The sequence below is a fragment of the Temnothorax curvispinosus genome, unplaced genomic scaffold (assembly GCF_003070985.1).
Source record: "Temnothorax curvispinosus isolate PA1 unplaced genomic scaffold, ASM307098v1 QBEX01010743.1, whole genome shotgun sequence".
NCBI classification, from domain to species: Eukaryota; Metazoa; Arthropoda; class Insecta; order Hymenoptera; family Formicidae; genus Temnothorax; species Temnothorax curvispinosus.
This window is the reverse complement of record NW_020220523.1, coordinates 331,134-356,575: the sequence shown is the minus strand read 5'-3', so window position 1 is coordinate 356,575 and position 25,442 is coordinate 331,134. Positions and strand designations below refer to the sequence as shown.

Genomic DNA, 25,442 nt, shown 5'->3' with positions numbered 1-25,442 from the left:
CGTGGCAACTACTAAATGTAGAATTTTTTAATCTGTCTTTACTACAACGTTTTATTTCTTCAGTGCAGAGAAAAATATATACTTATAAGAAGATATGCGTGTTTTATTTAGGAAAATTTTACTTAGTAAATAATCCCGCTTGTGTGTAAGGTGTTGTATAATTTTTCGGGCGTTTCCAGTCTGACTTTTAATTTACGCCTGGTGCTTATCTCAGACTCTTCCACAGGCAAGATTTATTTTGTTACTTGGTACGCAATTATAGTTGAAATTACTTACGGACTTAATGATAATATTCTACGTGAAACGCCTTTCATTTTGCTAGTCATTTTTACGCACCCGGTTGCTGGACTATCGGAATGATTATGCCATAATTAGTTGCCGCACGCGATAGCAATTCTAATTTCTACCTACCTATTGCATGCGAGTAATCAGACTTGACGTTACACTGTTCGATGGCGGATCCGCCAATAATCAGAACGTTCTCGACGAGATAAAATTTGTAAAAAGATATAATATTTAAGTCGAAAGATGCCGATAGAATGCATGTATTTTATGCCTTACAACGTAAATAGGAAATTGAGTGGATCTTCAAAATAGTTGAGGCTGACCGTTTTATTACGAATATTCGAAATACAAGACCAATTCTATATTTTATCGATAATATCTTTTGCCATTCGATTCTTTAATTGAAGTTTAATTGGACCAATATCTGGATAACCAGGAACGATCTCGTGATTCTTGCTTAAGGTTTCGTAGTTTTTCATTAACCCAGTTTTCGAGAATACACTTGTTAATAATCGTCACACCTTTTTCTGATGATATCGCGGATAGGAGCTATTTGATCAATTAATGCTTTTAATCAATTAATGTTAACAATGTTAGTTTAATTGACAATTTATCAATTAAAGCAATTATTTTCATTATATATATTTCTTAGAACCCGGCGGCGTGAGAGTAATTAAATAGTGATCGCTTTTTATTTCTGGTTAAAGCTGAGAAAATTACGTGTTAAAATTGTAGTTTAATTCATACATCACATTACATCTGCAACATTTTTAAATAACAGCGAAGTGCTTATCTCTGGTTGCTCGCCCTTTTAATTAATTAAACTATTTTAAAAAGATTAAATTTTTCGCGAGTTGAATGTGTACTGACAAAGTGACACGCACGAATATTAAAAGATTAAATTACTGATTTATATAATTACGTTTCTTCATTATCGAAGATGTCACATTCAAAGGATCAAACATATAAAATGAATAAAAATTTACGCAATTTTGAAAATTTTAAACGCACATTTCGTGTAATAGGAATACAAATTGTAATTAGCAAAACAAAATATGCTACAGTAGGCCTAATTATCCGCAGAGTATAATTACTCCAATTTATTTTGCCGCATTATTATGTCTGTACCCTCTACCGATGGTAGACGCACCACTGAATTTTTTTCAATCTTTTTCCTCCGATCCGCCAATGCACCAACGGCCGATATGCAATTTTTATTACGCAAACTTGATTAACAATTCAAACACGTATACGGACGGCGGCGGCGCGCGGCGGGGATACCGCGATAAGCAAATATTCAATCCAGCGCTATTTGTCCTTGTTGTTTATCCGAGACTAGAAAAGTCACGACGAGATGTATAATTTGCAATTGTAACGGGTCGGTTACTTCCGACGAGCATCATGCTCCGCGGTGCGTGCTTCGCATCGACCATACCTAGATCCTAAGTGGAGAACAGTCTGCTATGCGTCGCGCGCGCCGCGATCGCGTTGCACCAGGATTTAAAGCGCACAGCACAAATCCATGTCCGCGTGTTCATGGGCGTAGCGCATACATGCATGTAAAAATGTAATCTAGGTTGTTAATCATTGAATAATGCCGTAGCACAAAAGCGTATCTTGATATCGTATCTGCAAGTTTTCTAATCGCTTGACATTCATAAATTCTCATAACACTTACGTGAAATGCAACGTTTTGCTTTCTTGTTAATTATTTAAGAATATAACCCAAGTCGCAAACTCCATTGCGTATTTGATAAATTAAATAATCACGAGAAGTTCTCTTACGACACGAGAAAGAAGGTCTTTTTGTACGGAGGTCTTTGCTCGGGGTGAAAGCAATGCTTAGTAAATTCAAGTCTGTGACTTCCTTATCATAGATCGTATCGTGTATCGTCGATTGACGGCGGTGGAATGCTTGGGGGATTCTTCTGAGAATCCTCATTCCGAACAAAATTATAATTCTAGGCACAGGCGCGGCCTCGAGAGGTCGAAACTCGAGATGGGTGACACTTCGATGTCTTCGCATTAATAAGAGGCAAAGGAAACCGCTGAGTTAACTATTTTTTTTTAACGCGTTGCATCTGCTGTTATTTAATTTATATTAAAAATTAATTTCTTATATTTGTTTTATTGGTTTTTTTTTATAATAGCTATCACAAAAATAAATAATTAATAATAATTTGCAATTAAAAAAGATCAAATAATCGAGTGTATACTTTAATTTCTCTTTAACTTCTTCAGCAAAAATTTACAAGTGCAAGTAATAAAATAAATGATAAACTATCAAACATTCATTTAAGTTGTATGTATGATTTAATTACGTTTATTTAGGAACAGGAGTTCAATTTACTCGTAATTTAGGAACATTTGAAAGACGTTAGGAAAATCGACCGGCCGACGGATTAGTTAATTAAATATGCATGCGACCGACATAGACATGGAGTTTCATTAATAGAGAAAATATCCGTATTTGAGTAGCTGAGCTTCATCCTGCGACCTGTAGCCTATTAAACTTTTGATATCCAAGGCGAGCGTAAATTCGCACGACTCGGAAACAGTTGCGATTCGAGTTTAAAATTAACCAATCCCCTTGCTCGCCCACAAACAGCGCTATACTCTAATTACGTACAGGAAATCTGAGAGAGAAATACACATCGAGTGTGAATTATTCCCTCAAAATGCTACATTATATGTCATATGTCTAATAAATATTGTATATGCTTTAACAGTTTAGCAGATACGACTGAAAAACGAGTTAATATGTATCTTATTTATTTATCTACCTAATAAAATTCTACTAATCGTCAGAAGTGTCAGAACTTCTGTAACTTGATGTTCTTCATGTAATCTTTTATTCATTGATACTCGAAGTCATCAGCTTCTCTTGATTTAATGAAATTATCTTCTTACATTTAATCCTGTTTATACGTGTAGTATTTTATTTTTTTCTGAATCTTATTTTTGTATTTATAAGCCAAATGTATATTATTGCCCTAATCAAGGATTGAAATAGATGGCTTATTAATAAATTGTTTATAATATAAAAGATACATTAATTACAAAACTTTTTAAATTTTAATTTGTTAACTTTGGGATCTGTTATTTTAAAACTTAGTTTGGAGTGTTTGGACTATAAAAAAAGTCTGCGGCTTTTCGCTAATAATAAGAACAAGATGACATAATGAAAATAAAAAATTTACAATAAAGTTATTAGTTTCATATCATATCGCTTAACTATTTCCTGTTATTGTCGAAACGTGTCGCGCGATAAAAAGAACAATTCATATATAATACAATATTCCTGACAGCTGCCAAGAGGAAATTTTCGATTCGAATTTCCGACCGAATGGGTTAAGTTTGACGAAGCCGATGGAGACACCGATCGAAATTATCGAGGCAAGAAAAGAGTTCTTGCGAGAGAACGGATGTAGCACCAGATTTTTTTCACCGCGAAAAAAAGAAGCATGCCGATCGAAGCTGATGGAGGATATCCTGTCAGATACACAACACACGGTTCCACCAATTCGGTTGATTATCGAGCGTGTAGCGGTCTCGACATATGCGTATGCATACATGTACTCGCATACACACATACAGGCGCATACACGCGCGAAACCCGTTATTGAGAACAGTAGTACTCCAGTTTCCAGTTTAAGTTCTACAAATATAAGCGCGTTCGTTCTTGATTCCTCTATGAGAAGGAAAGAGAGAGAACGAGAAAATCGGCATTCGCGCATTTTATACTGTATCACATATTTTATGATCAAATTGCTCGGCTATATTGTTTGGTCTATAAACATACTTGAATCTCGTTCAAAAGGATGAGAGTTACCGTTATTACGATTGCCGATATACAAATGTTACAGTTTATTTCTTTTGATTATGCATGCGAATATGCATCGAAATAAAATATGTATATGATCATGTTTCATGTAGGATGCTGTAGGAAGATTCTAATTCAACTTTAACTTTTCCCCTTCAAAGGTGTAAATGTAACAAATTTTAAATTAAAGGCGGCTAGAAATGGCAATAAATTTTAAAGCTATATTAAGGATGAACTTGATTGTAGATTTCAAATAAAATTTCAATTAAAAAATTTTTTAACTAAAATTAAACATTAAAAATTTGTGAAAAAAAGGCAGCATTTTTAAATTAAAAACTCGTTGAAAAGAAATCATCTCCAATATTGAGAGATTCATATAATGCGCGAAGCGTAAACGCGAATTTCGGGCAACGCTCGTATAGCAATTACTTCTATTGTAATTTGATATTGATAATAATACAAATGCATTTATTTACCGCCTCACAATGTTTTATCGGCAATGTTTAAATATTCCCAGAGCGCATCGTTGAATCTGCTGACAAAATGGTTGATTACAAGTAAATAATAATTAATGCATTTATGCAATATATTCTGTTATCTATTGATCTCGCGGCGCAGTGTTTCGGATATAATACAATTCGAATATGGTGTTCCACGAGGGGATAACGTTCGAATCCTTTCGGGGCGCGCTACTGCCCGACAGCCGTCGGAGTAAAAGGATTAATTACGTGGAAACGCTTTCGGGCGTCTTTTCGAAGCGGCCGACGCTCTCGTTCGTCGGGGCGCGCGTTTACGATGTCGCGGCCGTCGGTATTATGCGATTAACCCGAGATTATACCGCCGTCGAGATCCTGCGGGGCCGCAGCCGAACGGCCGCCGCGTTGTTTTTCGAACGCAGCCATTGGTCCCGCGAAACTTGGGGGCCCCCTAAGTACGGAGCACGAAGTAGAAATTAGATTTTTTCCTCGGGGGCCCCGTTTCGTAGCGCGAGCATATTTAGCAATAAAGCCGTAGGTTTCAGGAGCAGAGGCTAGACATATAATTAGAGCGAGGTATCTCGTGAGAAAATGCTCCGACGCATAATGGCTGCGGGTCACGGAACCGAAGGAAGCTCTTCTCTCTCGGTCGGGAGAGCCGAAAGCCCCCCCTTTGCCCCTTGTTTACACGTGAAGTCCGACGAGTGCGGATTCGATTCATAAACCATAGTATAGCTATAGCGTGTGGCGGCAACTGGCCACGTTGTGGCCATCCCTGCAGAATCTAACGTCGTTTGTTGTTGTTTGTGCGAATTTCACGGCGGCCCCGCATCACCCCTCATTTTTACGGCTGCGATCGATCGTATGTTTTAAACATGCGCGCGCAGAAAAACATTCAATAACACCTATTTTGCAAGTTTAGACTAAGATACAATAAATATTTATAAGTAATAAAAATAATAATGAATAAATGCACATCTATTAATTGTTATTATTATCGCATTATGATGAGAAATGAAAATGTAGGTCGTTGCACACATTGTCTGTTTATGCTTGCAAAACGCGATATTTTCTTTGCTTAAAACTTGCAGTCTCAATTGCTTTATTTTTAATTAATAAGAAATGTAGAAGAAATTGAAAGATAGCAGACGAAGCAAAACACAAGATATTTTTAATTCAGGTTTTAAATGTTATAACAATATTGAGTTCGCTTTTACATAAAAGACTAAAAAAAAAAAAAAACGATGCTTCGATTTTACGTTATATTACAAATAAGAATTTTCAATACTTTAATTCTACAATCGTTTCTCCTGTTTTTACAGAAGATGCAGACGAAGAACGTGAACCTGCCAACAGTGCCAACGCCTGATTACGAGGTGAGTGCATTTAATAAGTAAATCATTATATGTGGTGAATTAAAATTTATTTTATCGATTAATTATTGTCGAAATGGAATTTTTCCACAAGTGTGTTAATTTTATTTTCTTTAAATTTACAATCTTAACTATCTTGATTGCTCACGAGACTTCTTATTTATTGTTAAATTCACGCCAGGTGCAATTTGCACTATAAATTTATTACACAAATAAAATTCATTTGTGAAACTAAATTTTCTAACGTTTTCACTCGGGCTTTAATTTACGTGTGTTCTATCCTATATATGTTGCAGAAACGCCAACTTGACTACCCGACTGGAAGTAAGTACGCTTTTACCCACTAAACTATCTTCCTCTTAAGCAAGAGGAAAAACAAATTTCTATGTCAATTCTATCTTTGAAAGTTACGTGAAAAATCGCGAAGCAGAAAAGAAGCGGAAAACTCGAATCATCCGCTTTAACAAACAGAAAAAATGCAAATTCCATTTATCATATCATATGTTTTTGTACAGACTTGTCAAGATTTGTTTAAAAAATTTACAGGTACATTCTTGGAGAAAAAATTAAACTAGTTTTTTAACAATTAAAATTTATTTTAAAAACTTCGAAAAAGATAATATCTTCATCTGTATCAAAAGAAGCTATTATATATGTATAAAACACCGGCAAGGTAGAAAGCTCCAGAGGAAATTTCACCGGGTCTTTTCCATTATTCCATTATTCAAACTCACCGACTTAATTGACAATTTTAATATGCACATAATGATTCGTATCATAATTAAATATTTGCACGCTCATCGGGGAAACTTAGAACTAAATCATAACTGACATCCGGTCAGGCGAATGACTCGCGATATTATTAGCATCCGAGTGCAATTAACTTGTGCCGCAACTCATAACTCATGCCCGCCACTTGTTGCCGGAGAACGCGTTTGCACCTCATAATTTCCTATTAGAGCTTTCATTAGAGCAAGGAATCGGGGAAACCTCGATATCGTGATCGATAAGGCAGAGATCTTAGAAGCGGGGCCCGCAGCGCGTAAAGATCATCGAACTCAGTAGAGGCCCCTTCGTTTCTGATGCGTGCAGAAGAACCGAGATTCCTCCTAGACGCTCGCTATAGACCGTGGCGGTAATTTTTAGGTGGAACGAAAACTTATTATTGCCGAATTACAATTCTGACTGCGTCGGTGGTCGCGTAAGATATAAATGAGTCCCTTAACTCGATTCAATTCGAAAAATTTAATTGTATAGTTATCGTAATCGCGATGTAACACGGATAGATCGGTATCGGTTTAATTATGGCGCCAGTATTCGTTGCGTCATTAGCGCTGATATTGAATGTTGAAACATTCGTGCGTGACGTAACGTCGGCATTATCCTCGCGAACAATTAATTACGGCCGGCGACTTGCTCGTAAATAAATTAACAATCAACGGCACGCAATCGCTCCTATAGAAAACGTTAAACCGTTCCACGCTCCCGATTCGTTGCTCGTTATTTATTCCATGACCGAGCCCATAGCTATTTTTTCATACTTTTTCCTATTACACCAATACAATACAGTACTCACAGTTTCGCCCGTGACCCAAGGAAATAACAATCGACAATAAATGCTAAATTAACAGGTTAATATTTTTCCTAGTAATTACATCTGCATACGAAACAATAAAAATTACTATACCTACACTCACTCCTAATCGCCTGAGCATCGTTATAAATCTCAACAAGTATATATCTCACAATTTAATTCAAATTCTTGATAATGATATTTAAATAGCAACTGAGCTCCTACTGCCCCATTATTTCTATAAATAATTTTAGGTAGTCGATATCTAATTAAGTCACATCTCAATTTGAGAGAGAATCAAAGGGACACAGAGAATTACTTTAATTAATGTGGATCAATATGATTTTAATCTCCCTAGCTTTTTCAACACATTTTTAACATATTATCTGTGTTCTTAGACGTGACAAGAAATATATGTGAAAATTTAATGTTTAAAATATATTTAAGTCTCTCTTAAGGATTCTTTGTTTTGAACTAACGAGCGGTCTAACTTAATCCGCCGCGAACTATTCGTGCTTAACATATCTATTTTGCGCACGCATTGAAGTCTGAGTACTCCTCACCGATAAAGTAGGGAACTTCGACGGGGCCCGGGCCCCGTGAGGAGATCATCGGACCCAACAGAGGCGCCTCCGCCCTTCCCCAGGACGTAGAAGAGAACGCTTGGATTCCGTTCGTTCGCCATAAACCTTGTCCGTAGCTCGCCGGGTGCGGTGGGACCGGTCGAGACAAGGAGAGGAGAAGGCCCGCTGCGCCTTTTCTCCTACCCACCTGGCGTCTCACCTGAGGCACCTTCAGACACCCAAGTGCCGCGTCGGTCGCGAGCGCGGTGCGTGTCCTCTCTTCGAGTTCTCACGAGTGTCGTCCTGAGAAAATCTCGCGGCAAACGTTTCTTTTTTCCATCTACGCGCTGAGAGAAAAAGAGCTTTGCTTTCGGCCGGGATTCTACGCGGTTTCTGTATGCGTGTACTACTCGCGATCTCCTCGCTCGCGAACAGTGAATCATCGCGCGGAGCCGATTCTGAAGAGGACTTTTCTACGGGACGTTGGCGAGACCCGCGAATTCGGCGAACTCGCGTGGAAAAAGTGAGGGAACGTTAGAGAACTCGTCGGACATCGTTACCATCGAGAGGATTTTGTTATCGGCGAAACTTTGCGCGCGCGTGAATGACGCGAACGGTTCTAATAAAGGTGCTGGGCTCGTTAAAACCAGGTATTCACGCGTGTGTCGAAAGGAGATACTCTCCGCGCCTCGGAAAACCGGATTTTTACGTGTGAAGAACGTGCTCGTGAGGAGAGGTAGGAGGAAGAGGAGGTACCTCTTCACTACTGGAAAATCCTGCTTGCCTATCCATACTTGCGTTCAAGGACGACCGAGTAAGACGTGAAATTGCAGTCGGAATTATCATTGTGAGTCCAATGGCTTCTCCTTCGGGGAAGCACGGTTTATCTTTACATATCTTTACATATTATGCCGCGAGAATTATATAGATCAACAATGGAAAAAGATTTTAGGATTTTAGATCTCTCTTAATTTTATAATTTTAATAATAATAATTAATTTTAATAAAGAATTTCTTGTTTAATGTGAAATTGAATTTCTTGAAAGATATTCTGAGAGAGAGAGAGAGAAATTCTTGTTAATATTCAAGATTTTAATATTTTAATAATAAAAAATCCTGAGTTTCTTATCTCGAAAAGTTTGACAAAGAATGTATAATATATTTTATTAATTGATTAGATTTAAGAAGCTTAGCGAGAAAAGCAATATTTTCGCGTTGAAAACAGCTACACCGATGTTTTAATTGAGAAAATGTTGATTTCAATATAAAAATCCTACGATTAAAATCAAACTTCAGCCTATTATATTATTCTAAGGCAATCCAATCTTGTTACATGAATCCCAAACTTTCTATAAATGAGGAGGGAAGTAAGGCAGTGTTAATGCCATTAAATTTACAATGAGAATTTTTTATCATCAGATTTGCATAAGAAATCAGCTATGATATAGCTCGAAAAAGAATATAAATCTGTAAACAATAATACAGAGAGAAAGAGAGAGGAGAGTATTCAAAATCTTTTTCAGACTACATCGTATCTGATTTCTCATATAAAGTGAATAATTTATTTTGCTTCAACTCTCCCATACTAATTCATCCTTATTTCTCATAGTTTATTTTAAACAAGAAAAGACTTTGGAAAGTAATAAAAATGTAAAACAAATAAATAAAAAATTGCGGAAGAACTAATCACTGATAAGTATCAATATGAGAGAGATTAATAGATTAAATAAATAACTAATACGTTGCTTTAGAATTAATAATAAATAGCCTTTAGAAGGGCAAATTGCAAATTGTTTCCAATAATTGCAATTTTATTATTAACAGAGACAATTTTATATAAATTAAATTAAAATTAAATTAATAATGATATGCAGAGATATGATATTGTGAATAGGAAAACATTCTAACATTATGATTAAGATTACTTTTCTTGGATAATTTTAAGAATTATCTATTATTTAGTCTAGTCAATTAACTATAAGATTGCCGATCTATTCAACTTTTCTGCTAACATGCGTCAGCCAAGGCTTTCGCTATTATTCTCTCGCAAATTATGCGGCGGGAGAAAAAAATACGGCGATACATATTTATCACGTCTGTCACGGATGCCGACAGCGTATTTTCGACTCTCCTGGGGCGATTATCCGTAATCTACTGGCACGAATCCCGGATGGTGATGTGCTGGCCGCGATTCGATCGACTACTTATATAAATCCCGTTTCGAGGACGTATTCGGATTTATGGGTTTATTAATATTTGCCCGCGGGAGAGAATCCGTTTTTCTCCGTCACCTGTGCCGATGACGTTATTTCGATCGCGGCTTCTGTCGCGCGCGTAACGCGACAAAGAAATACGATCGCCCTAATGGAACGCATCCGTTTTCTGATCTTCGGAAACGCGAGACTAAAGTTACTGGTATCTGCAGAATACAGCTTCGGAGTTGAAAACTAGATTAACACTCGATATAAAAAAGGAAGTAGATTGTAGATATATCGGTATGTCAAAACTTTGTTCGCTATAAGAAATATATATAGAAAAGCATTTTACGTAGGTATATAGTTATGACAGTAATAGGACACATACCGTTTCTAAATACAGACATTCTAAATAGTTAAATATTTATTTTCTTTTTCTAACGTATTTTTATATAACTTGAGCAAGTCTCCTAAATCAAAGTGTAATAGAATTATACAGATACTTAATCTTAATGATATTTTCATCAACACTATTAACATGATATTAGCATTAAACATTGATATTAGCAATCTTAATCAAAATCGATGCTTTACCGCACAACGTGTCTCTTGTAATTATCATTTAATTATGATAAATCGATCTCTCGGGGTTATTCATGACTTCGCGCAACGAACTCGCCACGATGACTTTCTATCGCGAAAAATGTGCGGATTCGTACACTTGAAAGGAATCTGCTATCTTGGTAGTTCACGAGTGGCTTTGACCTGGCATGAAACATTACGTGCACGTGCAAACTCACGCAGGTTGTGCACGTAATTATGCGTCAATAGCCGAGTTCTCTCGCGCTCATTCACCTGTTCCCAGATCGTTTTTCCGCTTCGCTAGAATCTTTTGCGCTTTGCTATTCGATGTTACATATTTGCCTGTCGTTCACTTTCCTGGCCTCCTTTCACGCGAAAAGTTGTCTTTACTTATTAATCGATGCTTTTCTCCACATGGTACTTGAGCGTTTTGTTATTTTAATTACGCAGACATTTTTTATTTAAATATTGAACACTTTTGTAAATTAAAATAAATTGCGTGCAAAGGCAAGATTAACTAAAAATAAATTTGAAACATCGTTTCTGACAAGAAGCGATTTGTTTCGATTGGACATAGGATATTACAATATTACAACGGGAACGCGCGATCAGTATTTGTTAATATGTTATGTCTCGTTAGTTCAAGGCGTTAAATTGTAACGGGAAGAGATGTCGAACACATTAGCTATCAAGTAAACATGTGCAGAAACCACAATCCTGACAAGGTGCGAAGTAAACGAAGCTAAATTTGCACGCTAAAGTTGTTACTAAACACTGCTAATACTGGTTCAACAGCAGCATGATTTCTTGACATGAGAAACACGATGACTGAATGCCAAAGATATATATGAATTCCAGTATTAGATTGATTTAAGTCACAATTTTTTTATAAAAATATAAATGCAAGAAATAATAATAAAAACATAGAAATATAAAACATGTAATAAAGAAATAATTTAAATATTCGTACATGTGCGCATGTATGATGACGAACATAAAAATTTGAAATTCGAATGGCCCGACAGAAAAACCAGTCAGATATTGAATGCACTCGCCACGTCAGTAAAAGTGAACTTTACTGGCGCTAAAGCATAAAGTCGTTCTTTATTGCCATGCTTCCGATACTGGCTTAATTAAGGCGCGCGTCAACTTCCACGTTGTCGCGAAAAACGCGATGATTGTATAATTCGAGTCAATGTAAACGAAACGCATTCTGAACCAAACAAGAATTTACGAATCGTATTTCGCGTGGTACGATACATAAATACGTATGTACAGTCAATTAAAAAAAAAATTCTATCTGCTTTCACTTATTTAAATATCGTCATCGCGATCTCAGGAGGAATTTCGTTATAATGTATCGATGTCAAACAACATATCGACAGTATCTCAAGATGGAAATTAAGAAATATTTTGAAATGCTGTTTTCCGATGTCATTATATCTATAATTATAATTTATTACCTACAAATGCAAAGCAAGTTTGCAGTTTATTTCAGAAAGTAACTGGTTGTATAAATGGTTCTTAGAAAATAAGAAAAAAATTCTCTCATTTCCAAGATATTATTTATCGATATTTATTTTAAAATATTGCAATTTTCAATATTAATATTAAAATATCGAGACGGAGAACGCCAGTATAAAGGTATCATTGCCTATCATTAACAATGCGTGAATTGACTGATTTGATGGCACGAGTGTGCCATCACAATTGAGCGTCTCTTTATTGTCCCGGAACGCACTCGATTGAATCGCATTGTGGGATAAATTCAAGTACAGTTAGCTCCTAGATCGATTTGTCATCGAATCATCGTTGTGCTGAGCGAGGAACTGTGTCAGAAAAATCGTTGTTGATTGATGCGAGCAAACGGTGTCTCGTTTGAATTGTTGCAAATCTAGACCAATTCCTGTTTGCTTTTTCTAATCAAATTTTTCAAACATTCCGTCGCGGTCAATTTTGTAGTCAGCATGTTAACGTAGCGTTTCGTTATTAACTTTTTATCGATTTCACGAAATGAGAAATAAACTGGTCAAAACTAAAATTTTCATATTTTACTTTTATAGTTACTTTTTTTTATATAATAATTACAAAATTATTACATTTTTTTATTAGCAAATAATCGTAGAGAGAAATTGTCATCGCAATTTAAAAAAAAGCTTTGATTAGGTAGGATTACACTTACAGATTTACAATTTTACATTTTAATTAAAAGTAACTCTCTTTTTTAATCTCTTATTTCTACAAATTATACACGTTTTAAGCTTTTTATTAATTTATAAATTTAAAAATTATTTAAAAAATAATATTTTAAGAGATATTTTCAGAGCTGTTTGAAGATGAGAGATAACAAAAGATTGTATATGTATGTATATAAATATTTAGTAATTTATTGGAATAAAGAAGCTTATTATTTATAATCTTGTTAGTTATATACACGAATGGGTTTATAGCTCCTGGACTTAAGTTGACTAAACTAAGTTAGTTTCTAGTTCCCACGTAATAGTTCCAAAGACATTTGTATTCGCGTAATGCGGAAACGATGCATGTTATTTGCATTCTTCACGTCAAATCATTACGATGCTTCGAGCTAGTTCTTTTTATATAAATTCTACAAAATTACGAAGACTGTAGTCGTTTGTAGGTAACCTATCATTATTATGACCACAAGGTAGGCCGTAACAAAGCCGCAACTAGATGTTAGAAATGTTTTCTGGATCGCGGTGTCGTGAAGGAAACGGCGAGGAGTCTTAATTCGCGATGCCCTTCGCGCACCGAATACCATTCGGCTATTCTTGGTGTCGTTATCCACGGTAGCCGCGACGCTCTTCGCCACTCGTAATTAATTAGACGGTCGTATAGAGTGGGGAACACACCGTCGTTAGTGCTTTAGCGTGCGGCGGTGCATTCACTATATGTATATTTTGTCGTGACAAGCGGAGCATATAGTTCAACAACTTTGTAAGCGACATGCTTACTAATTTAATGCCGTCAGCTCGTGCTTTAATCTTTGACCCGAGACAAATTCAGGCTAACCACAAAAGAGAGTGTTCTATTTTTACGTAATTTTAATTCCTCTTTTAGAATTTATTTTGAAAACAAAATGTTTGTTACGTATGTTGCGCGGACACGCACATTAAATCATATAAATCTGTTCCTAATAATTCTCTGCTAAAGAAATATTTCTCTTCTTTTTTACGTAAGTCAAAAAATTGTTACGTTTTTAAAACTAATATTTTAATTTTTTGTCTTCAAGCAATCTTCTTACAATTGAATAAATCTGCAAACGCGCACGTGTGAAATCTTGCGAATACAGCTTCCATGATAAATCTTCAAAAATATATTCGTATATAGTATGTACCATCGCTACGCTCTTTTGATATTCTTCACGTAAATGCGTAAATATATTTTTCCATCAACGCGCGTCCTATATATTCCTCCTTTTTCATTCCCTTTTATTCCCAGAACCGTCCACGTTTCTAAAGGCCGCATTTGATAACCGTCTCTACGCTCGCCTATATCCGTGCGCATTTCATATCTGCGAATTCCGCGCGATCTGCCAACACCTGCCGACGCGCCGTTTCGCATTTACCGTCTCTTCTCTGTGACGAACAAGTCGCGGAGATGACTTCCTCGCGAAGACATCCAGGACCCTAGGACGTCGACTCATCCCGCGCCATCTCTTCAACGGTACGAACATCTGTCGGCTACCTCTCATATATCGCGTCGTTCCGAGTAACTGTACAGCGCTATTCTACGAGATGGACTATACGGAGACCTAATGACTTCGAGATCGCTTTCTGGGCATAAGCTCCACAGAGAGAGTTAAAAAATTCTGAAAATTGCGTCACCCTGGATGACTAACGTCCATTTCTACCAATGTAAATTAACTCTTAAATCTCTATTTAACTTATTTATTATCATTTTCTAATTTTTAAAACTAAAAAAAGATAAAAAATCAATTAAACCAAAATAAATCTATTAAAATCTATATTGAAATAGACATAAAAAGTCAATTTTTTTGTAGTTCTAGTTACTATCGAATTGCTTTTGCTAAGAGTTTCGGTCAATCTGGAACTCATTTATTTCATGGACGCACTTTTTATTTACAAAGTTTTATTAGTATAAAAATATTTTATTTAATTATTTACTTCCTAATGAAAGCCACCATAATGTTGGTAGAAGCGGAATAAATAAAAACTTCCTTACTGAGATAAATTGCACGTCACTTAATTAAGTAATTTTTCAGGTAATTTCTTTCAATTTGCAAAAGCGAAGTTAATTAAATCATATAATTAAAAAAATACACGACATTGCAATGGGATAAATCCTCGGATAAATCAATCAATTGGATTACGATGCGTGAAATCGGTTCCCATTCGAAACAAGATGATTATTAAGCATGAAGCTCGTAATCAGAATGCTAACAATTGACTGGTTCTTGCAAGAGCATCTTGTTAGGATGTCGAGATTATGTCGTGTGAAATCGGTCAGGGCGTGGAAATAGATGAGCATTGTTTCCTTAATTAGGAGATATGTGCAAACGTTTACAAATATGAACAATTTTACTTGTTAAAGTGTATAGGAAATTTATTATTTTTGAAATGTATAAATAACTTCTAAAATTAGTTTTTTCGTAGAAATTTTTGATTTAATAAGAAATTATTTAATCAGAAATTAAGTCTGATATTCAATGTGACGAATAACATGTTCTGTTCGTGATTGGAAATATTTTGGAATATAAAATTAACCAGATGTATTAATTAAATTGTAATAAAAAAAAAAAGAAATTTATAATTAAAAATTAAATCGTTTGTTAATTATATTCTTGATTAAAAGCTACTTTTAGTATTTTATTCCTAAAATTTGATCAAACACAAATAGAAATAAATTCCATAAATCTCGGAGAACGGAGAAGAGACTTAACTCTGAAGAGACAAAGATAATTAGAGGTTTAAGAAGTCACGAGTGAAGATTCCTACGTGCAGGAGGAAGAGTCGAAAGAAAAAGTAAGAGTCATTAACACTTACTTACTATCCTCGTTTATTTCGAATAGCACGCACGTCTGGTTCGTCGTGCGTACAATGTGCGTATCAGTGGAAACCTGCAGTGGTATGCAGTTGTAACATGTAAACAAGAACCAGGTGAATGACAGTGAGCTTGAGTAATGCTACCGGATGCCGGTTATAGACCTCACGTAATGTTAATTAACATATTCAACATCCGGCCGTATTTATTTTATAAATTACTAGTGCGACCTCAAAAAAAAAATGATTAAACTGGACAGATAAGAAATGTGCGTGCGCGTTTGTTCGAGTCCGTAAATTCGGTATTCTATTGCTCAGCGAGTATGTAACGCCAGTTTTTCCTACCGGTCGTATAAATTACATTCGCGCAGTGGCGTGTAAATTATTCCGGATAATCCGCATAATCGCGTGGCGAAGGGGCTCGAAATTAAAAAACGTCTTGATGGAGAAAAGCCACTTCGAGAAAAAATAACTTAATCAAGTCAACCGTCAAATTACCGTTTATTCAATTGTTGGTAGAAATTTTCGAATCTCATTTTCGGCGTTCTCGTGAAAACATTAGTAATTTTAAATAGCAAGATTTCATTTTTCTGCCCGTTTAATACAAAATAAGTAATTAAAATAAATCAAATACGATGTATTTAGGTCTTAATTTAGTTACATTTATTCTTAATATATATTTTTATATTTGATATTACGAGAATTTATCTTGACATAGTATTATATAATTGATATTACATACGAATTTAATATATCATGTGATCAGTACTGTATAGTTTTTACAATTCGACAACAATGTTTTTTTACATAGTTTCTAATTTAATTATTCAATTTCATAAAGATGGATTAAAATTGTTAATTATATTATAAATTATTTTATGACTTTTTAAATTATCGGATTATGTTCCCGTGTTCTTACCTATCCGTACCTTACCTTACCCGTATCCCGTATCCCTCTATTCGAGTCTTACCTATCCGTACTTCTATCTATCCGTAATCCTACATATCTTAGTAGGTACACCGATCGCGAATATATACGCAATTTATGGAGGGGCCTTATACGTGCTGGTTAATCCAGCAAGATCCTTTACTCGCGATCACTCGAGATCCGGGAAATAGAGTGCGAATAAAGATTTAATTTGCAACAAGTTAGGATTTTAATTTGCGAGGGATTGGAATTTAATATGACGGCATCATTCCGTCTCTGATTACGTACGATCACACGTATGCGAAAAAATATTGTACGCCTACTTTACGCACCTTTCACCTATATTGTTTGGTGTTGTACACCTACCATCATTTATCAATGTGACGTTATACGTATTATATATGATGTTGTATATATATACTACATATATATTGTACATATACATATATGTATATCTTATATATGGTTATTCTTCTAGCCAGATTAAACGTTTCGTTGCCTCTGGCCTTGAGTAATTAAAAAAGATGTAATAGTGAAAAAGGGTGATAAATTTCCATTAGTTTTATTGTGATTTACATCTTCACGAGTTTGTGTAGAGAGAGATTGATTTATTAAATATTAATCTGATACTACATTTTGTTACGCGTTATCATAATTTATTTTAATATAACATCTTAATAGAAAATCATATTTTCAAAATCAAGTATTATGACATAAAACTGTTTAACTCAAAGATAATTATAAAATTCGTATATTCTGCGATAAAGAAGAGAATTTCTGAGTTCTTATTTTCTTACACCGATTTTCTTACAAAATATTCTTTCTAATTTGTTCTAGCTCGTCAATTTTAAAATAACAGATCTATGAGATGTCATGTACTTGTCACTTGTCTATAATATTATACTATTGTTAATTGCATGCAAATATGTATTCAGTAGCGTATATATACAATTAACATATGTGATTATAATTTTTCTCATAGACGTGTTACTTCAATATAAAATAAAAGTTGTTTTGTCACTCACCGATGCGCTGTTATCATAGCGGAGTTATCGGTACTACGTTGATTCTGTAACACAAATATAAGATCTACATTATAGCAGCGCTCAAAAGATCAATGTCTAAAATAATTAATTGTGAGTATCGAATTTTATATTCTTTCTTTAAGTAGATATTGAATTGAATAATTAAACGATTTTCACGGATAAAAACACTCTACTTCTCAAATACAAGTTCTCTAAAGATTTATTAAAATTCCTTTTCTTTAATTTTGGTTTGAAACATCCAAATAAATTAAAAAAACAATTAATTAACTGGTATTGTACAAATAATAAATTACTCACTCCAAGGTTGCTCCGCCGACGCTCGATGCCCCTCCTAGGCCTCCTCCTCCTCTCAGATTGTCAGCCCTCCTCCTCAGGTTGCACAACACTCGCGAAAAACATTCGCGGATAATTACGATCGCGTGCGGACCAATTATCAATGAAAATATTTTGTACGACACTTTCGTTTATAAAACACTTAACAAGTTATCCAGTTCTATCGAACACTAGTCGTATTTCGAGCAACGAAAACGCCTGAATCTTATCGGAAGCACTACTGCCGGCGGTGAACATGAATATAGATCGAATAAACCTTAAAAAAAAGTTCTTCGTCCAATTACGGCACTCCCGACGCGTGACGCGACGAACCGGTTCGTTTATTCAGTTTAATCGACAACGATAGGCACGTTAGTTGAGTCAAATACTGAGCCCACTACGCCAAGGTGTATACCTATGAAAAGAAACGGTCAAAGAAAAAAAAAACGCTTAAAGAAATGAGCAACAGACATAGATCGAAAAGATATAAAAATTACGATAGAAAATTTTACGCGAAAAATATGTAAAAATGAAAAATGGAAAAAATATAAAATAAAACTTAAATGATTTAATATAAAATAAGCTTATATATATAGCTATTTTAATAATTATTTTCTACTTAGTTCTAAAAATATTTTAATGTATCTTTATTGCACATAAATGTATAAATAACAAGTCGTCGATCACGACAGTCGCGATAACCGATGCGAAATCCCGTGAAATATGAAATAATATTTATAAAAGATTGATATATCGCGGTTTTCTATTACTTGAGTCACTGCGACGATACGCGAGACGGCACGCACTGTTACATCGAGTGTTGGAGCACGAATAATAGCGACCTCCAGATCCTCCCGTACGCGGTATAGATCAGCGATCAAAAAAACGCTCGGTGCGTCACAAACATATACCAAGGGAGGTATGCCAACCAAAATATTTAAAACTTTAATAATGTGACTTTATATATACAACGAGTCACGTTTCGAGAGATATAAACGTTACGGTCCACAAAATATCTTGCTAACTGTTTGCTCGAGTTGCTACGCGAGAATGATAGTTTAACGATAAAATATTTTATTACATATAAAATTATCTTTATATGTATTATAATATATATTTTTGTATATAATAAAATTATTGTATCATATTTTTGTGACATTCGCATCGGCAGGTATTTCCTGCAAATCGTGTCCATACATAAAATATTTTTTAAAAAGTAACAACAATGTTAATATTTACGTATAATATTTTCTACTCGATTTAAAAACAATTTTTATTTTGCGGAAATTATTTCATCGTCATTTCATCGTCATATCGTTTATCGAGTATATTCCAGCTGCAAAATATCTTTTGTCATGTTTGCGAGTTTAAATACATTTAATACATTATCAATTTCAAGCACTTTGTCCGCATTGCAATTGCTACTCTGTTAATTAACGTTACACCGAAATGAATCGGATAAACCAATCGATCTATAATAGCACTAAGCAATAAGCTCTATTCTATGCTCGCGTTCTTGCATGTAGATATGCACAGTAGCGAATTCGAACAATTGCACATGTTCCGGAGTTAAACATTCGCGTTAATATGTAATTACAGTATTATATCATCTCATAGATTTATTTCAAGGTATAATTAACTCACTTGACGATTGTTTCGCCGTCGCTCGATGCTTCCCAAGCCCCAGGCTCCTTCCTACTTTCTTTGTTATTCAAAAGATTCTCGTGAAAACGCGTTAATTGTTGAAAGTGATACAAAAATAACAATAGCGCGAAACTTTGCATGGCACTTTCGATATTAACGCCCGATATTAATAGCCGTGCACAACGTGACAATTCCGTAAATGTATGTAGCACTATTAACAAACGATCCGTACTATTTTTCGTTATACTTAAATTAATCGATCCGGCTGTTCGAACATACGTTACTCCGCTCTAATCCAGAAAAAAAACGATAACGGACATGTCTGCACGTATCGGCGAAGAATGCAAAGCGCGACGCGAGATAAGTACGAATCCATGTCGCTGAAAAAAGCAATCGTCGCACAAATCTACGCGACACGATAAACTAAACTTGCCATTCTGTGTGGCACACGGAGGAAACGTGTAAGACTCAAGCGAATCAACTAATCACAAGTGAGAGTTTCAAAATTGTGATCTTTTTCGACGGAATCTTGCGTTTTTCCGTATGCTACGACTCTTGCCGCTTCGATTTCTACTGCGGATAAATAAATCGCGCGATATATCTGCTCGGGTAAATAGCCTCGATACGTTTAAGTATCGTTAACAGTGAGAGTCGAGTTACCACGTATACCCGGCATTACCTAATTGTAGGGGAAGAACCGCGCCTCAAGAGGTAATAATGCGACGAGCGCGCGGACCGAGAAGCGCGAAAATGCTTGCTCGCGCTTGAAACTCGGGCAGTAATGTCCAGGGCTGCGTATCAAAATTCACTCTGGGTAAACTAAAATCTATAGTTCAACTTCACGTACACTCTACAGCATTTTAATTAACTAGAGTGAATTTTTGGAACGCAGCCCAGAACGAGGTTTCTGCGTTGCCGAGAAAACTGAGTTTCGCGTGTGCGTAACTCGGCGTAACTTGTGTAATAAAAAGTCGGCTAATAAAAAAAAAATCACTCACCGGCCGACGCGCAACAGCGGAGTTGTAAGTTTGTAACCCTGCGTTGATCTGTAACACAGAAATATTTTTACATTAAAAACAGTGTCCACAAGATAATCAATACTTGAAGCAAATGATTTATCGCGCCCGCGTTAAATTTTTAATACGTTATTTCAATATCTGATTTAAAAATTGCGATGGAAGAAACAATTGCGGCCCGGCCGCCGTAAGCGGCCTCATATTTTCGCATTAAGTAAAACTCGCAATCTACGGAAATCCACAGAAAATCGTGCAAGTATGTTACGATCGTGTGAATAAGAGAGAACGCGACATCCGCAACGTAATCTTTTCTCGCATATGCGGAGTAACGGAGATCGAACTCCGTTACTCCGAAATTGCGCCGGAGTTAAACCTCAAAAGTGACGAAATCCACAGAACGCCAAAATAATAAATGAATAATAATTACTCACCTCACGGTTGCTCCGCCGTTGCCCGATGCCTCCCAGGCCTCCTCCTCCTCTCCTCGGTCCTCCTTCGATGTCGCAATTCGCATCTCCGTCGGCGCACTCACTCATACGACGTTCAATTCACACGCGAAAGTATCGTCGGTTATGATCGCGCGACACTTTCGACACAGTCGACACTTTGCACGGCACTCCCGATATTAATCTCGCGACGCGGCACGTACTTAATTATACACGGCGACGGAAAAATTACGTCGGAGAAGCTACCGAACGAAGCCGTACGATCCGCTCGACGCCCGTGACACTTGCCGTCCCGCAGGTAGACGCGACGAGTGGAGTTTAAGATGGCGGAGAGAGAAGTTTTCGTTAATCGCGCGGCCAACTTCACTCGTCAGGAGCAACCGTCGCGAGAACGCGCTACACTTGCTGCTTGTCAGGCGATTTTGATTAACTGCAATTAAATCAGTTTATGAACGCTGAACGCTGTGTCCATTACCCACGATCGTCAGATATCGAAACACGATTAAAAACGAGGTTGAATGTATGATGTTTATGGATGTATGATTAATAGACACCGCACACCGCATTAATTAAGCACGTCGCGGCGTTACTCGTAACGTAGAGTCCGCTCGTATATATTTTATGCGTGTTCCGAAAACGATGGCAACGTTTTCGGCAAATTCCGAAGCCGCGCTACGATCCGAGAGCAAACGGTGCGTTTACAACGCGGCCGGGGCTTCTCTGCAACTCGGGAAGTGGGGACGGAGTGGGAGAGGGGTGACACTAGACATGGCCTGATCGGTGCGCGCGGCGCGCGCCGCGCCGCCTAGTTTGTTTACTCCCGCTCCATCCCCCCTTCTCGAGTTACCGAAAAGCCGTTAGCCGCGGCGTCCGCATATCGCGCGGTGTGATTGGCCGCATTCAGGAAACACAACTGTTGAGTGAGCGGTCAGTGATTCTTTAATGTGATTGGTTCTTATCTTTGGTTCTACTCCGGATCTAAGTGTAAGAACCAATCATAATAAGCGCTCACTCAACAGTTGTGTTTCCTGAACGCGGCCATTGTGTCGCGCGGCTTCAGAACAAAATTGCCGTCGTTTTTTCGGAGCACCGATTAAGGATACGAGCGGACTTTACATCGAGTAAGTAACGCTGCGACGTGTTTAATTAGTTACGATCACAGTGTCTATTGACGTCGTGTTTCGATATCTGACAACCGTGAATGATAGACAGTGTTCATAAACTGATTTAATTGCAGTTAATCAAAATCGCCTGACAAGCAGCAAGTGCAGTGTGCTTGCGACGGTTGCGCCTGATCAATGAAGTTGGTCGCGTGATTTACGAAATTCTCTCTCCGCCATCTTAAACTCCACTCGTCGCGTTTATATCTGCGAGAGATCACGGGCCGACGGGCGTCGAGCGGATCGTATAGCTTCGTTCTCGTAACTTCGCCGACGTAAATTTTCCGTCGCCGTGTAAGTACGCGTCGCGAGATTAATACCGGGAGTGCCGTGCAAAGTGTCGCCTGTGTCGAAAGTGTCGCGCGATCATGGCTGCGTTCCGATATATTCACTGCCAGTACTGAAACTCTGTAGTGTACGTTACGCAAACTATAAATTTTTAGTACTTGAAGTGAATATCGGAACGTAGCCATAACCGACGATATCATCGCGTGTGAACTGAACGTCATGAATGAGTGCGCCCAAGTGCGCCGACGGAGATGCGAATTGCGACATCGAAGGAGGACCGAGGAGAGGAGGAGGAGGAGGCCTGGGAGGCATCGGGCGACGGCGGAGCGACCGTGGGGTGAGTAATTATTAATCGTTTATTATTTTCTTCCTTTCGGAGTTTAATTCCGGCGTATGCGAGAAAAGATGTCACGTCGCGAACGTCGCGTCTCTTTTAGAACCATTCTATACCGTGCGTCGCAAACGCTCCGTCGCCAGTCGCCGAACGATGGAAACTGCTAATTGAAAAATGAAAAGTGTTATTTCCGATTGCGCTTATAGTTTGTGGTTGTCGAAAGAGAGTTGGCGAACTTTTAACTTTCTGGTGACAGCAACTGGCAATCGGCAATCGAAAATAGCACTTTTTAACTATTAGCAATTGCCGTCTTTTGCGACGGCGACGGTGCGTTTGCGACGTATTGTAGAATGGTCTTTATTTACACGGCTGTGGTACTACTTGCGATTTTCCGCGCATTAATTATGCGAACGAGATTAATAATGCGAAAATATATGCGGCCACTTGCGCCGACCGCGATTGTTTCTTGTATTAGAATTTTTAAATCAGATATTTGTTAAAATAACGTTTCAAAAATTTTTAACGCGGGCACGTTAATTTTACTTCAAGTATCAATTATTCTGGACGTTGTTTTTAACGTAAAAATATTTCTACGTTACAGATCAACGCAGTATTACAACTCCGCTGTTGCGCATCGGCCGGTGAGTAATTTTTTTAATTTTAATGTCGAGGCAATGGATTTGTAAAAATTTATATTACAAATGTAAACAAAATGTACGTATATGAGAAATGAGATATTATAAAAGAGTCAGAAACAATCTTTTTCTAACACACTCAAATTTATTAAACATTATATCAAAATTTTTAATCTAAAATGATAAAATTAATGTAGCAAAGTATTTTGTATTACTTAATCTAATGAAATATTTGAATACATTATTTATTCTTACAGTTATTAGTTATTACAGAAAAAATTAAGACATTAGATTAAGAATATAAAAATATGTTACAAATGAATTAATATATTACAATCTATTGCCTCCAAATGGATGGGCTCGGAAATGGATAGACTCTATAGAGCCTCTAGAGTCTAGAAAAATTTTTTATAACTTATGTAAATAAAAGTAGGCTGTGAATTCACGGTGGCGCGAGGCAGCGCGTCGTTCGCGCATCAAAAACAAGCTTCAGTTAACTTTTGTTATTGCCCGAAATTTTCGACATTATGTAAGGTAGATTTACGTTGAATATTCGTACGTAATATTCGTTGAATATTTCGTTGAATATTCGCGTTCCTCCTGTTTCAAACAAACTTCGGTGAATGGAGACTAAAATATAATTATAGTTTACCCGGGAACAATCACTTTATTTTATTTTTGCATAAACGGTTGCCTGGGGTTTTTTACATCACAGTCATTGTTGTTAATTACATATTGCATATTTTTTATTGTTCTATAACGAGTTCTATAATTTTTGGTGTTTGAGGACAGTATGTATATAGATTTATTCAATATTTTCCGGAAAAAAAATAAGAGAAACGAAAAAATATTTAAAAAACGGAAGAAGCATACACATTAAAATTACTGTGAGCTTTATTTTTTCGATACTGAGGGTGTAAAAATTACCCCGGGTGATCAGTCTTGGATTAACGTAATTATGAAGGTATTTCTCGTTTTAAATATATAAGTATAAAATACAGGTGATATTCGAATAACACGGTACTTGAATCGCACGGAGTGCGATATCTCGAATAGCACGATAAAAAATTGCGACAATTTTTAAAAGTTTTTTTTTATAATCCCTGGAAACCAAATGCCCAATTTTATGTGGATGTGGAGTTTTGAATTGCACGGTTTTCAATAGCAACGTGATCTCCAAAATTGTATGAATTCTAAATCTCGAATTCCTGTATCGTCTAAAATTTCATACATATACTGAGTGTGCCACAATTCGCAGTATTAATTTTGATGACATATTTCTAAGCAGAAAATAAGACAAAAAATTTAAGGCAAATATATCGACACTGTAATACGAATTTTATGTTATTTAAATCGATTACTGTAAATGCTTTCCATTTGAAAAGTATTACAGTTCCGATATTTTCGTTTTAGAATTTTTGTCATATTTTATGCTCAGGTATATATCATTAAAATTACGATTACGAGTTTTATGGGACTGCTTATATTTAGAAATATACTTAAATTAATTTTGTGAATATGGTTTATTATCGTTTCACATTTACGCTTTGTTTCATCAAAAGTAGCAATTAATTTCGTTTAATTGCAAATTTCCATTAGAAAAGGATTAAATTATTTGTTAACAGTTAAATTTAATTAAATTTCAAATTAGATCATGTTACTGACAATGAGAAGATATTTATAATTGGCCTGTTCGTTTTCGCTGCACTTCTGAACTAGTGCAATAAGTTAGAATGAAA

At 36.3% G+C, this 25,442-nt stretch overlaps 2 protein-coding genes across 3 annotated transcripts in view; one reads left to right on the top strand and one right to left on the bottom strand.

The window, feature by feature from the left end:
* The window catches only part of LOC112460711 (neuroglobin-like), a 65,070-nt gene extending 46,513 nt beyond the window's left edge, over positions 1–18,557 (bottom strand). Inside the window, exons 1-2 of the mRNA XM_025025528.1 lie at positions 18,166–18,557; positions 17,848–17,891 (exon numbers count right to left, since the gene is read on the bottom strand). Of these exons, the coding sequence (XP_024881296.1) occupies positions 17,848–17,864 (17 nt within the window). The 5' untranslated portion in view covers positions 17,865–17,891; positions 18,166–18,557. The remainder of the gene's footprint in view (positions 1–17,847; positions 17,892–18,165) is intronic.
* The window catches only part of LOC112460710, a 69,113-nt gene that overhangs the window by 4,874 nt on the left and 38,797 nt on the right, over positions 1–25,442 (top strand). For both annotated transcript variants that reach the window (XM_025025522.1, XM_025025525.1), the window contains exons 2-3: positions 5,907–5,960; positions 6,254–6,281. In XM_025025522.1, coding sequence (XP_024881290.1) covers positions 5,907–5,960; positions 6,254–6,281 — 82 coding nt within the window. The remainder of the gene's footprint in view (positions 1–5,906; positions 5,961–6,253; positions 6,282–25,442) is intronic.